The sequence below is a fragment of the Heloderma suspectum genome, chromosome 10 (genome assembly GCF_057233095.1).
Source record: "Heloderma suspectum isolate Gila_16-S chromosome 10, 16-S_ref, whole genome shotgun sequence".
NCBI classification, from domain to species: Eukaryota; Metazoa; Chordata; class Lepidosauria; order Squamata; family Helodermatidae; genus Heloderma; species Heloderma suspectum.
Genome location: NC_139467.1, coordinates 35,468,800 through 35,484,503, shown reverse-complemented (window position 1 = coordinate 35,484,503; position 15,704 = coordinate 35,468,800). Strand labels below are relative to the sequence as shown.

The 15,704-nt window shown below is 44.2% G+C and overlaps 1 protein-coding gene across 1 annotated transcript; it reads right to left on the bottom strand.

The window, feature by feature from the left end:
• Positions 1–547: 547 nt before the first annotated feature.
• On the bottom strand, positions 548–15,423 carry CNR2 (cannabinoid receptor 2). Its single transcript, XM_084816356.1, has 3 exons — positions 15,165–15,423; positions 7,181–7,265; positions 548–1,716 (listed from the first exon to the last, which is right to left on the bottom strand). The coding sequence occupies exon 3, from the start codon at positions 1,643–1,645 to the stop codon at positions 548–550; it is 1,098 nt and encodes a 365-aa protein (XP_084672482.1). The 5' UTR covers positions 1,646–1,716; positions 7,181–7,265; positions 15,165–15,423.
• Positions 15,424–15,704: the final 281 nt, after the last annotated feature.

The window sequence follows — 15,704 nt, the reverse complement described above, 5'->3', positions numbered from 1 at the left end:
CCCAAAAATAACCTCATGGGGAGGGCTATCCAGGGGGTTTTGCTATGGGAATCCTCCAATGGGATCAGGTATTTGTCCCGAACTTGCCAGTCCATTCCAAGTCCTGAGCCAGAAGCGGAACACTTGAGTGCTCCTTGTGCCAGGTTTCTCTGACATTCACGGCTGGCAGCCTGGTGGTTTACACAGAGTTGCTCCTCCGCACTGGGAAATCACTATGCTGCCATGGTCAAGATGAGCCTGCAGAAAATAAGCTTTGGAGGCCCCACCCAGTGCTGCCGCTGCTGCTGCCACCCCCCCAAATGTCTCAGCTATTCTCCTGGCAGACAAGGCGTTTGGGGAGCACACACTCTGTTTCCCAGCAGAACTACTGAGATTTTGGTGGCGGCTCTCATGTCTGGCAAAGGAGGAGCGTTGCAGCCCCCACAGGGTTCCAGGAGACCCAGTGCAGCCCCCCAAACCCTAGACGTTGTCCACCCCTGCTTTAGAGTCTCTTCAATCAGGAAGACTTTAGAGTCTCATCCAAACAGGATGGAGAAAACATCCATTCCTACTTATATGTTTTGTCACCATCGAGAGCTCTGACCCCTGAGCTGCCGACAAATTCATCGCAAATGGTTTCCACTGGGAAGGACCTCTGGGTGCTCTCTGCTTCTGGGTTGCTGTCTGACATGCCCGGCATCCTCTTGAGACAGGAGCAGGCCCTCCTCAGAGAGGAGCACAACTCCCTGCTTCGTAGAGCATAGATAGCGGGGTTAACCATAGAGTTCACCAGACACAGGGTACTACAGAAGGCAAACACCTTCCTGGTGGAGTTGTCCAGTTTTGCAAAGACGCTGTAGGCCATGAGCACCAAAGCTGGTGACCAGCACATGGCCAGAACCAGCAGGACGATCACTAAGGTCTTGGCCAGCGTGATGTCTATTCTCATCTTTGTCTTCTGCTGGCCGGTTTGGATATGGTGCTTTTCCATGTACAATGCGTGCTTGTGGGCCTTCCAGAGGACGTGCATGTACGCGCACACAATCAATGCCACAATGAGCGCCACCAAGACAATCCAGCTCGAGAGGTAGGTGTTGTCCACAAAAGGAAACAGCTCGGAGCAGACAGAGCGGAGGCTGCAGCAGTTCCATCCCAGGAGAGGCAGGAAGGCGAGGAACATGATGACGACCCACAGCACCACCAAAGCCACCAGAGCCCTTCGACTCGTTACGATGACCTTGTACTCTGACGGCTTGAGGATGCAGATGTAGCGATCAAAGGCCATCAACAGCAGGCTGCCGAGGGATGCTGTGAAGGAGGTGTTGACCCCTCCGAGCTTCAGCAAGAAGACATCCTTTGAGGAATCAATCCCATTGAAGACATGGAAATTAACAAAGCTCCAGACAAATATAACACTGGCTAGTATATCCGCCAAGGCTAGGCTGCTTATGAAGAGGTAGGAAGGCTTGTTCCGGATTTTCCGGGAAGAAAATATGAGGTACAGCACCAAGGAGTTCTCCAAGGTGCAAAGCCCCCCGGCGGCACAGCACAGCACGGCAATGGCAGTCTGGGCTGGTCTGCTGAGCACCATGTAACATTCCATGGGGATTGCACTGGAGCTGCATCCAGAGATGTTGGCCACTGTGTTCATCTCGCATCTCTCCATCCCTGTGAACGCAGAGCGGAAAAGCTTTCTTCAGGAAGGGGCTGTCTTCCTTGGCGATCTTAGTGGTGCAACTGCAAAAGAGTTGGACATGATAGGAGGTAAATGTGCAGTAGTGAGTACAAATACTGTCACATGTGTGTTCTGCTCACTTCCAGATTTGATCGAAGAATCCCCCTATGCCTGCATCTCACATTTTTCTTTTATTTTACAAGATTTGTATAGTGCTTTTCCTGTCTTCATATGCTTTTTTAAATGCAAAAATCACACTTTTAAAGAAATTATTATTATTTACTTATTGCATTTATATCCCACCTTTTTTCCTCCAAGGAACCCAAGGCGGCTTACATTATCCTCCTCCTCTCCATTTTATCCTCACAACAACCACCCTGTGAGGTGGGTTGGGCTGAGAGTCTGTGACTGGCCCAAAGTCACCCAGTGAGCTTCCATGGCCAAGTGGGGACTAGAACCCAGGTCTCCCGACTCCCAGTCCAACACTCTAACCACTATACCACACGTCATTTACACTTACATGTTCTGCGGAGGAGAAAGAATAAATCAGAACATCATATTCTTGTCTTTTGTTAAGTCTGTGATATATCTTACAGGGCAATTCTCTACATTTCTACCAGGGTCGGCCCTAGCACTAGGCAGAGTGAGGCAGTTGCCTCAGGCGGCAGATGCTGGGAGGTGGCAGCAAGGTGTTGGAGGAGTTTATTTATTTGTTTGTTTGTTTCATTTCTCTACCGCCCAATAGCCAAAGCTCTCTGGGCGGTTCACAAAACTTAAAACCACAAAGCACAGCATAAAACAATATAAATATGAAAGCTTAAAACCACAATATATCAGTACAACCAGAATAAAATCTAGCAGCAATGCAGAGATTTAAAATACAGATTTAAAACACCAAAGCTAAAAGACTAAGAAGCTAAAATGCTACTGGGAGAATGAAAAGGTCTTCCCCTGGCCCCGGAAGGAGTACAATGTTGGAGTGAGCTGCTGTGTGTCATGCAGCCTGCCCTGTGACCCCTAATATAGCCTGCTGCCTTCAGTTGTGGTGGATGACACTGTCCCATCATTTGAAGAAATATTCAACTGCCAGTCCAGTCAGCTTTGTAGATGGAACGGGTTGGGATACCACTGTGTCCTTCGTTTTAGACAGCAAATTGTTCTAGGCTGGACTTGATGTCTAGTTAGACGTAAGTCTCATGAAGCTCAGTAGGACTTACTCCAAGGTATAGGACTGCAGCCTTAATGCGTAAGGCAGCCTTCCCCAACCTAGTGCTTTCCAGATGTGTTAATGCAAATTAACGCTAATGCGAATTAACTAATGCACATTTGCGCAAGTGTGTCTTAGTGCTAATGTGCACTTGCATTAGGGACAATGCACATTAGCCCTAATGCGAATTAGTGGAATTCCCCCCCAAGCCCATAAATCCATGGAATTTGTGTGATTTGGAAAAAGCCTGTCCATTGCGGAATCCACAGGTTGGATTCATGAAAATCCAAACCCATTTGAATCCATTGCGGATTTGTCCAACACCCCTACTCTCAGCATCCCCCAGCTTGCATTCTGTAAACAGGTTTGCATTCAACTACTATCTGTTGTCTTTTTGAGAGGAAGCAATGTAAAAAACAAAAGTTGTCACTCCTCATTCGAAGGAAAAGCATATTTATTTATTAGATTTATATCTCGCCTTTCCACCAAAAATGGCACTCAAGGCAGCTAAAAATAATATCGAGATTAAAACAAACACTTGAAACAAAAACAGAACTAAAAATTTAACTAATAGCATAAAAATAAATTAAAAACAATTAAAAACACAATAATAAAAGAAATAAACAGCAGTTGATCCAATTCAAACTCCTTCGGCAACAGACCAACTTACATGCCAAAGGCCTGCTGGAATAAAAACATCTTTTCCTGCTGGCAGAGGGGTAACAGAAATGGAGCCAACATAGCTTCCTTCAGCAGGGGGTTCTGGAGCCTGGAAGCAGACCTCTTTTTAATATTCACTTTTTAAAATTTCTTATTGTTGTAAGTAACACACCAGAATAAGAATAGCCTCCTTGCAGCCTTCCCAATTAAAACTGGGCCAAACCAGTGAATTAAATAAAGTTTTAGTTGGTTAATCCAATGGTCTCCAAACTTTTTTGATCGTGCACCACTATCAGTAAAACGTTTTTGAGCACGCACCCCCAATATATGTATATTTATTTATAAATGATATGTGTACTACTGTATTAATATATTATGTACATTATAAAACATACAGAAAAGATAGAAATTTAAAAAGGATGAGATAAAGATGAAATAAACAATATTTTAAAAATAATTTATTTTATTTACTAATGGTATAAAAAGCCTTTTTTGCTCTCACTAAAAAAATTAATAATAATATTTTTTAGTGAGAGCAATGTGATTGAAGATACTTCATTATTGTTGAAAATCTTGGTTTAACACTTTGGGATACAGAGATTTGAAGGTCTAGTTCAAAGTTCAGTTTATTTCAATACTTGGCTTTAATGGCTGTCATAGCTGAAAAAGACACCTCACAAAGATACGTAGAACCTAATGGAAGAAGTGCATCGTTGGCTGCGCTTACTAAATCATGATACTCATTTTTCAATCCCATCCAACAGTTCAGGTTTTTGTTGAAATTCAGCTAGTAAACTTCCATCTTCCCTGATGTCAATCAGTTGTTCTTGCAAACGAATCAGAAGGTGTTGCATTTTTATAGTTTTAACAAATGGGTTCAAAACCCACTGAAACTCTTCGTTTGGAAGATTTTTAAACGGGTCAGAGAATTCAGTTTCCATGTTTTTAAGTGTGCAGAGATATGAGAGTTTTTATAGGTGACAAACATCGTTTTCGGCAACAAAATCACATACCAATGGAAACATTTCCAAGCATCCATTTTCAGAACGCTCTTTCCATAGCACAAGTGTCTTTCAAAAAGCAGTTACTTTCTCACTCATTGTTAAAACATCACCTTTACCTTGAACAGAAAGATTAAGTGTGCGTATTTTTTCAGAAGGGAGCATACTCCTGACAGCCGCTTGTCATCGCAGAAAAGGTCGGCAAATTTGGAGCAAATCTGCTCTTCTTCGGCAGGAGGGCAGCTGCTCTGGTGCCACGGCTGAGCAAGCAACTGCACCTTCCTCTGCTGTGCCTGGCAGAGACTGGTGCAGATGCTCTCAGGATAGGACTGGAGCCAGGACTGGAGTGGAGAAATGCCATGGAGCTTCCCTCTCGGCTGCCGTCCTATCCTGCTGTCTCTGCCGCTGCCATCATTGCACACAATGGCAGCTTGCGGGGGCAGCAGGAGGCTGCTCAATGACCAGGCGGCTCGTGCACCCCAATGGATCGTCTTGCGCATCCCCTAGGGTGCACCCCCCCTTTGGAGATCAGTGGGTTAATCAACCAGTTGATCCGATGTTAAACACCCCATTCCTGCCAGCACCAGTGCTCTGATCAAATTGGCAGCTCTGTCCCTACCCATGGCTGCATTTTATTAGAAAAGAAAACACTGGGAGATCTAACCACAGATTTCCCACACACTATGTGGTTTGGCTTTTAGACTTTCTCTCTTCTCCCACCTTCAGCCTAAAGAGGCACGCTCAACGTTTAAAAGATCACCTGTGGTAGCTGATGCCCCAAAAGCAGCCAGCGACCATGAGGAATGGAATTACAGCGCAGGTATTCTGGTAGGGGAGCGAAACCTCCAAGCCTTTTTCCAGTGCACCTACGCTGTCTCTGTGAGGCTCAACACACATTTTACATTTGACTCATTTGTTTGATTTCAGTCCTGCACACATCCATGGTAATGCAAAAGTTCAAGTTACTTAGGGATTCTTTTTAACGGAATATTTTTGCCCTTTTGGGGGGGGTAGCAGTGTGGCATGCTGGATGCTCTGTGTAGAAAACCTAGCCTACCTCACAGGGTTGTTGTGAGAATAAAATGGACAGGAGGACTGCCATGTAAGCTGCTTTGGGTTCCTTGAAAGAGGAAAAAAGGCAGGACATAAATGTGATAATAAACTCATGGATCTCGGTAGTTCATTAGATGTTTTGGGGTGTTACACTAAAGCAGGGGTGCACAACTTTATTGGCCCCGGGGGTTACATCAGGCAGTGCCAGAGCTCTGCACACATGCCTGCTCATACATGCACAAACATGCACAGAAACACACAAGTCTGGAAATTCCCTTGCTAATGCTAGTACAAACAAGGGAATCCCTGGGGTTTCTCAGAGATTCAAGATCGGAGATAAGGAAGGGACAGGCAATGGACAAGCTGCCAGGACAGATGCAGATGCGGCCCCTGGCCTGGCGGGCTACTAGAAATGGTTTGGCAGGCCACATGTAGCTCATGGGCTGCACTTTTTGCACCTCTGCACTAAAGTATGGTTTAGCATTATGTGAACGAGACATACTCTGTCTCCCGCTGTCATCACCTTCTGCCTTTCCCTCCCCCTGCTATCACATCACTGGCTGTGATAGTACGGCATGGGGTACATTTTACTACACAGTATAAGCAGGGAATTCGACACAGGGCTGCCAATTTGAGCAGCAGCTCTGTGCCATTTGCAATGTGTAGTTCTGCCCTAAGCAAGGCTAACAGACAGAACTCTCCTCCCTGAATGTATCTGGGTTTGAGAAGCCAAGGTTCAAATTACAGACCAGAATCAATTCAGAACTGTGTGCACATGGAATCATGAAATAAGAATAGCTGTGTCTCATACAGATTAGCTCTTTAAAACTTGGCAACTGGCGTTAGAAGGCTGTGGACAGCGAGAATGTAAGTGCTCAGGTCAGGACCAGAATCAAGGATAGTCATGGCTGGACACCTGCCGAGACCTACCCCCCAGCAGGGGCGCACTGACAAGAGCCCCCCAGACTTGCTCCTCCTCTTCACCATGGCAGCATGAGTGCTCACCTGCCTCCCGCTCTGGCCCAGACAACACTGGCATAAGGAGAAGGAGATGCCACGGCTTGCTTGCTCCCTGTCTCTCTGCCTGTCCAGCAAGCGAGGGGCAGCAATGATGAGAAAGAGCAGCAATAGCAGCTGGTGATAATGGCAGTGAGAAAGTAAGACTCACTGCGGGAGGGGTCCTTCAGTGACTGGCCGAAAGTCACCCAGTGAGTTTCATGGCCAAGTGGGGACTTGAACCTGGGTTTCCCAAGTCCCAGTGCAATACTACACCACCCAGTCTAACCACTACACCACACTGGCTCTTAACTTAAAGAATGACATCTCAGTCTCCTGCAAGAAGCAACTGCACATTCCTTGCATAGAAAACCTGATCACCTAGCAAGGCTCCAAAAATGCTCTGGGCTGCTGCTTCCCAGATGTCCATGTAGCCATCAGATGTGATGAACTACATGTGTTTTTCACATTTGTTTTTCTGCATTTAAGTACATTCCATGGGAGAAATCCGTAACATGCAAGGCAGCCTTTTACCCTTAGCTTTCAGCTACACGTTGCCAATCAGGGATTGTGTCTGCATCCATCAAGAAAATTGCGCCAAGGACCTACCTGAGTGTTGTTCTTGCAGCCTCCTCACCTGCACTGAGAACGCAGCCGGAACATGGACCGCCACTCTGGCAGGAGAGGCGAGAGTCTGCGGAAAGGAGAAACACAATGAAACACCCATGGCAAGGGGAGTACCACGGAAACTGACGGAAGATGAATCACCGTGGGGTACGGGGGAAGAGGGATGGAGCAGAAGCATGGATGAGATGAGATGCTGGCCTGATCTGTGATAGAGGTTTCCAGGAATCGTGCGCCTGGTTCTTCATGATCGTGTTTGGCTCTCTCCAAGTGACCTTTGAAATGGAAGGGAAGTAACAGCGCCGAGACAAGTGAACAGGTGGCAGGAAGGGGGCAGCAGAAAGCTCTCGAAAGGCTGTTAGTGCAAGGGGCTCAGGGACAGAGATCTTGCCTCGAAACTTTCCACCACCAGCAAATGTATGGTTGAAGACGAGCAAGGTTTGTAAGAGAGCTGGAACTTGCATGACACGAAAGGCAAGACGCCCTCAGCTAGGGATGAGAGAAATTCGTTTGGTTCACATTTTAATGCAAATGTACCCAATTTTGCACTTTTGAACCAATATGTCAGGCGTGGGCAACTTGTGGCTCTCCAAATGTGGCTGGACTGCAACTCCCATGATCCCTCACTATGGGATCCCTCACAGTCTATGCTGACTAGGGCTGATGGGAGTTGCACTCCAACAGCACATGGAAGGCCACCCCTACAATACACCCACCAAACACTCAGTTATGCTTTGAAATTTGCACTTCTCCAAATTTTCTGATGGAATTCTCCCCTTATAAATGCATACAAAAATGCATATAATTAGTGGAAATCACATTAGAAAAATTGACAAATAATATTAAATTAGCAAAAGGACAAAGAAAAAAGGACAGTTTTATGGAAGAATTGTACAGTTTTATTGTTTCTACAAATGCAGAGAAACAGTGGAGTGTTCCCTTTCACTACAAAACTCTGTGGTTATCATAGAACACAAGAAGGTACTATACATGATGAAAAGAACAAATAAGGTATATGTATTAACAAATTGCAATGCATGTTTTCAAATAGAAAAAATTGCAGTGAAAGTTTAGTTTAGGTTATATATTTGTTGTTAAGAATAAAATATGTACATCTTATCATTGTTAATAGCATGGATAACTTGCAAATTGTTGTACAATTTATTATGCATTTGTTGAACAAAGTTGTACAGATAGATTATGTACATGTATTGTAATGGAAGTGAAATAAAGAACAGTTAAAATCTAAAAAAAATTACTGGAAATCACATTCACAAAGGCATTATATTTGGGAAATTACTTGCAAAAGATCTATTAGGCAAAGTTGTGTACAAAAATGCATTTCTTCGGAAAAATGCATACAAATTTTTATGTGAATTAAAAAAATAAATACATATCAACATTCAGGATGGACTGAATTTAAGACTGGAAAAATGCGAAACTGAAATGGAGAGATTCGCCCATACCTACCCTCAGTGGGCCCTCCTCCCTGCATGGACCTGCTCCTCTTTGTCACCCATGTCTGTTTGCTTCCCTGCTCCCTCTGGGCCCAATCCATATCACTGCCCAGATGGAGAAGGGAAGGCGAGTGGAATCTGCCGCCTCTTCTCCTTGACCTTGTCGCTGCTAAAAATCTTGGGGAGAGCAGCTGTACAAGCAGCACCAGCAAGGAGGAGGAGGAGGAGGAGAAGCAGGGGTTTCTGGTTAGGGATGTATGGATTGTGCAAAATCCGTTCCATCTGTGTTTCGTGGATTTTCAGACGCTGTTTGTTAGCCATTGACAGAATCAGATTTTTTTTGTTTCTGAATTTGTGCAAATGTGCACATACAAAAATGCACAAATCCCCCCAAATGTGCATTTTCCAGCTTTAGCCTATGGGGGAAATGTGTATTTTCGAACGGGTTTTTTTATTTTGCATATTGTTCTATGACAAAATTTGTATAAGATTTGGGAAAGTTAAAAAAAAACTAGTCCTCAAGTCTACGGAATTCACCTGACAGGGGGAAAGCTAGTCCACTGTGGAATCAGCTGGTCAGATTCATTTGAACTCATTTTGTTCCATTGTGGATTTCTCCAACACCCCTAGTTATGGTAGGGTTGTTAGAGAAATCCATTTGGGGGCGGTGTGGGGGTGGAGTTTAATGTGTTTTCCTAGGTTTGCCCCCCCAGACTTCGTTCCAGTTCCCACTGCGGTGCCCCACTCAGTCTGCTGCAAATCAGGCCAATTTGCAGATTTTCCAGGCGTTTTGCCCATTTTTTTCCCCTGCAGGTTGTGCAATTTGTGCGAGTTCCTGAGCAATTTTCATGAATTGCTCAGAAATGTGTGCAAATTAGAGCTGGATTTGCACAAATTGCTCAGAATTTGTGCAAACTGCACAACCTGCGGGACAAAAAAGTTGCTGGAGTTTGGGGAAAAGCCCGCAGCTTGGCTCACAAACGCCAATCGAGTTGTACATACTGCAGAACTCCCATCGAGCCAAAAAAGAACCGGATTCCCGCAGTGGATATCCCTAGGTTCTTGGAGTCGGCATTGGGCCACTGCTGGAGTGTAGGTATTGTTGGGCACATGACATTGTGGGCATATGGGCATATGGGTAGACAGGGATCATGGCACATGGCACATGGGTAGACCAGGATCATAGCACATAGCACATGGCACATGGCTAGACCAGGATCATGGCACACAGCACATGGCTAGACCAGGATCATGGCACGTGGCACATGGCATATGGGTGGACCGGGATCATAGCATATGGCACATGGCTAGACCAGGATCATGGCACGTGGCACATGGCACATCGGTACACTGGGATCATGGCACATGCCACATGGCTAGACCAGGATCATGGCACACAGCACATGACTAGACCGGGATCATGGCACGTGGCACATGGCACATCGGTACACTGGGATCATGGCACATGCCACATGGCTAGACCAGGATCATGGCACATGGCACATGGCTAGACCGGGATCATGGCACGTGGCACATACATTGTGTCCATATGGGCACATGGCACATGGGCACATGACATCCCTAGGTTGTTGGAGTCGGCATCGGACCCTCTGCTGGAGTGTAGACATTGTTGGGCATATGACATTGTGGATATAGGGGCACATGGCACATGGCTAGACCGGGATCATGGCATGTGGCACATATTGTGTTCATATTGGCACATGGCGCATGACATCCCTATGTTCTTAGAGTCAGCATCGGACCCTCTGCTAGAGTGTAGATGTTGCTGGGCACATGATGCTGCTCATGTTGACACTCAATGCAGAGCGGGGCAGAAAAAAGAGCCGCAGACAGGAACAGTGGAGGCAGCAATGATCTTGCTGTACCACCTTTGGCTCTCAGATAGACATGATTATCAGTTTTGTAAGAACCCAAGAACCCTTGACTAAGCCAAAGCTCCATCTACAAGCTTTCTGCAATCTGGCACCCTCCAGCTGAGTTGAACTGCAAATCCCATCACCCCATGGGGTGATGGGAGTTGTAGTCCAATACAGCTGAGGGCACCAAATTGGGTCAAACCACCTTCTGTTTCTAACAAAATCCAGCCAGGTGGTACACTGCTGGTGAACATGGAGTTTCTATTTAGCTTAGCATGGCTAACGACAACCCCCAATATCTTCCCCACCCCACTCTTTCGTTCTGCTTTATCATCTTTGGTGAACCAGATTTTCTAGTTTTTCAAGAGCCTGCAAAATCTGTTTGAACAGAGACAATAGTGGAGCAAAGGAAAGCAATGTGTCACCTATACTTCATGAGATGTGAGGACATGCTGGCTTTTATTCTGACTTGTATTATTCTCTTTATTACTTTATCCTTTTGTAGCCACAAGCCATAGGCGTAGGATTTTATAAAACACGGAAATATTTATTATTTACAGTGTTAAGAAGTTAAGCAGTAAATAAGTCACTTTAAAAGCTTATATTTAATCTCCTCTCTCTCTCTCTCTCTCTCTCTCTCTCACACACACACACACACACACTTAATTACCACATTAATTCTATGCACACAAATCGTAGTCCCTATCTATCTCTTCACAATCTGTCTCTTCACAATCTGTCATACTACTCTGGGGAAAAAACAAACACACTATTATCTATGTCCAGCCCCATTTTTTCCCCCTGTGATCTTTGGTCAAGCAGGTTTTGCATATTCAAAAACCTGCAACACCTGTTTGACAACATATAATAGTGGAATGAGTGTGTACACAAGACGGTGATGACTCGATCACAATACCATCTTCTACTCTCTGGAAAACCATCAGTTGTCTTAAGCCCAAGTCTTCTGTGTGTTAAATTTAAAATCATCCCAATTATGCTAGATATCCATATTTATTGCTGAGCCATGGCTTGTGCCAGAGAGATGAGAAGGCAGAAGTTGGTAAAAAGAAAAGGAACTGTTGGATTTCTTCATGGGGTGGGAAATGGCATCTAATCTAACTTCTCTTTCCTGTTTCTCAGTATGGTTGTGAAGGAACTGCCATACTGCTCTGTTAACATCTATTGGAATTCCCCCATACATCTCCGTGTGAAAGACAGAATTAAGTCTGGATTAACTATTAGTCTTGGTGTGCTTCAGAGCAGGGCCTGGATTGTAGTAGTTGACTTTGCTGGAGTGGGTGGCTGGATGTGGAAAAGCTGGGCACATCCCATGTAGGAAGAGGGATTGGGAGGATATGGAAGAGGTGACAGCTGCTGAAACGAAAAGAAAAGTGACTTGCCCAAGAAGCTAAGTACAAGGCAAAGGAGGGGTCTAAGCTCAAAAACACAAAACCACCCTTTTGAAACTCCAGTTTTCTGCTCTGGCACCCATTTAACAGAAGGCAAACTGATGAGGCTCAGAGACAAATGACTTCACCCAGAAACTGTGCCCCACCCACTTTCCAGCATCTGCTGCCTGTGGCAGTTGTCTCACTCTGCCTAATGGAAGGGCCAGCCCTGCTACCTCAAGATGCTGGGGATTGAACCCGGGACCTTTTGCATGCAAAGTACTTGCTCTATGACTGAACTACAACCCCTCCACTCAGAAAGCCAACACAGATGACTGTCTTATCAGGTGCTTCTATGTCCAGTGTACTAAATTACTGCTTGGGAGGAATAGAAATCTGTATTCCTCCCACTGACAGCCAAATGTGCGAGTATAGTCAAGACCGCTGTGTTTGAGGTGAAATGAAAGTTCTGTCTATTGTGTTTGATCTGCGACACCCATGAAGCCCTCACCTGATGTTGCTGTCACCAAATGATGAGCCTGTACACATCAGGAATCATCCATTTAGCACGTCGCTCCAAGCAAATCCACCCATTTTCCCTAGTCAAATCTTGGATGGGGAGCACGGCAGAGGTGCCAGCCTGTGGGGCACTGCACCCATGGGGCTTCACCATCTACACCATTTCAGGTGTGAGGCTTAGAAACGGCGAGTGTCCTTGAGTGACACAGCAAAACCACATCTAAAATCCACCAGCTGCCATTCCGCTGAGTGGAAGAGGAACTATGTGCAAGCCAGGAACAGGCAACAACACAGGAAGAGAGCAAAACAAGTAATGAAATGCAAGGTTTCGAATGTCAGTTGTATCAAAAAGAGGGATAACTAAGGGTAGGGGAGAACATGGCTCCTGTCCCTTTAATCACTGGTTAGGAGAAGACAATTCAGCAAGTGCAGTGTATCATTGTGGGGGTAAGAAAATTTGCACCTTCTGAAATTCCCTCTTCCACTCCACTTTAGAGGACACTTCCTGCCTCCTTTTGCACCTGACTATTATTTTTAATCTTGATCTATTATAGTTTATACCCCACTTTTACATGGGGCTCCCAGCTCTCCACACCTGTTTAGATACTCCTAGGCCATTCATAGTTACCGTATTATAAAGCAAAACCTTTAATTGTATGTTTGATCTCCTTTAACTGACTGATTTGCTGGTTTTGTCAGGGGTGGGGTTAGTTGCCAGCTCGTTACCTTTTTAAATTGTTTGTTGTTTGCATTGCATTGTTTTAAAAATGTTCAGAGATCTTATATACTGTTCTGCGTTCAGTTATCCTTTCATTACAGCATTCCAAATACATTCATCAATTAACTTCCATGTTACATCCATTCAAAAATAATGATATTAAAAAAGAAGACCTACAAACATAATACACAAACATAATAAACAAGTTAGTTAGTACCAAAGCAATAGCCCCTAGATGTAAATAAGGTTGTACTGAATCCTGTAAATAAAGTTGTGCAAGGATTATTGCCATACAGGCTGCAGTCAGTAAGTTAATAGTTATTTCCACATTGTCAGTTGGGACTATATCCTGAATGTATCCAAATAAAAATGCCAATGGGTCTAAAGAGAGCTCAAGACCTCCAACATTCCTAACTTCATCCTTTACCATCCTTCAAAAATTTACTGTTTTCGGGCAGGACCAAAAAACATGAAATATATTTCCTCCAGCAGAGTTGCACCTCTAGTACAATATCCGCTCTCTGCCTATAGTATTTACTAAGCCTGAATGGTGTCAAGGACCATCTAAAGAGTCATTTGTAAAAATTCTCTTTAAGGTCCACACAGGGTATGCTGTTTGGGTTGTGTTCCCTAATCCAGCTCCAAACACCTTGAGTAACTGGTCTTCCTAAATCTTTTTCCCCATTTCGTCACATAAATATTCCTTATCATATTAAGAACAACAAAGAATCTTGTGGCAGCTTAAAGACTTACAAAGTTATTCAGGCATAAGCTCTCATGGACCCTGTCCACGTCAACAGATGCGACCATCAGTTCATCAGAAGGACCTTTCTGTCCTCCGCCTCTGGCTGCAAAACGCCTTGAGCTGGCACTGCATCTAATGAAATGGGCGGCATCCATGAAAGTTTAGGGTGCAGGGCAGTCTGGAGAATGCTAGGAGTTGTATGGCTTCTTTTTCTGTGTAAACATGTATAAGATTGAGCCCCTGGTCTTTCAGGTGCCATTAGATTCGATATTGTTTTTGCTGCAACAGATTAACACAATTACTCACCTGGAAATTATCATATATAGGTTAGCTATTGTTTAATCCAGTTGCCCTAGAGTTCTCTTACATATCCTATTCAATATTATTACGACAGTGGTAGAGCAATCTCTCAGTAACCTCTATTATATGCCTAACCTGCAAGTATTGGAAAATTGAAATCTGGTTATGTTCCATTTCTCCAAGAATATCTTGATAGCTTTTAATATGATCATTTAAAACATATTCCTCAACTCTGTTAGATAATATTTCTCCCAAATATTCATATTATCCAATACTGTCTTATCTTCAATTTGTTTTAGTTATTGCAGCTACAGGTGAAAGTCCTGGGTTCAGTTTCGTTTTATACAATTTCCAGTTTTTATATAAGTTACTGCTGCAATTGTCTTTTTATTTGTTCTTTTCTTCTCTTATTTTCATTTTCATGTGTTCCTCAAGGCCGTTTCAAGAGGTGGGGTATAAATACCTTTTAGAAATCAGTTAAAAACAAGCAGCCACTAAAATAAACTTTTGCTCTCAGTAGTCACAAAGCATTTTGGGGGGGTAGTGGGGACAGTGAAGGATATTATCCTATTATTCTCCTGGACTGTATTTGAATCAAGCAACTGTATTCATGATAAAGGCACCATCCTAGAATTTGTTTATTCGTATGGTTGTCTGTATGATGATGATGATGATTAATCTCTGAGTACGTGCAGAGTGCCTTACATATGGACATCTAAATGGGAGAACATGACTTCTAGAAAGACTTGAGTCTCAGTGTCTGTCCTTTAAGAAATTAAACACACACACATGTACGTGTTAAACACTGCTTCAGTAGGCTCTGTTTAAAGCCCTTGGTTTATTCCAAGTGTTATCCAAATATGCAAACAATAAATGAAGAACGATTTATGTAGTTAGGCTTGGTTTCTGCATAAATAACTAAGGTAAATTAGAGTCAATAAACACTGCTTTCATCTCACCAGTACCTTTTTTCCAGGCAAGCTGGACCTTTGGAATAGCAGAGCAAAGTTCTTCACTGCTTTTTCAATGGAATGCCAAGATCTGGATGCTATCTGAGCTCCTCTTTGTTCCACTGCAGGGGTTCCTTTTGATGCCCTCCTTGAGCAACTGGGCACTGTGCAACACACCTTCCTCTCATCCTCTTATTGGCTCAGCCAAGGCTACCGTTCCTGACTGGGTGGTAACTGGCCCAGGTTCACCCTCTCCGAAGCAGAAATGCTCCATCCAAAGGAGTGGTGGGGAGCGTATTTGTCTTTTATTGTTAAGAAAATAATCTCAAAAATATTTCAATAAGCAATAAATAACAACAACGAGAAAAAATGCTCCATCCTTCATCTTGCCTTGGAGCATGCATGTTAGAACACCCCGCTGCTCATTCCATTTATTCCCCACCACACCGTGGTAGGAAGCCCTGATTGAATCTTAGCTGCTGGATGTACATTTATCTCACAGTGACAAGAAATGAAGCACTATATGTTGCAAGCCACAGCAGGGAGCAGTTTCTT

Excerpts from the sequence above, each read along its gene's own strand:
- CNR2 (XM_084816356.1), bottom strand. The coding sequence starts at position 1,645 with ATGGAGAGATGCGAGATGAACACAGTGGCCAACATCTCTGGATGCAGC.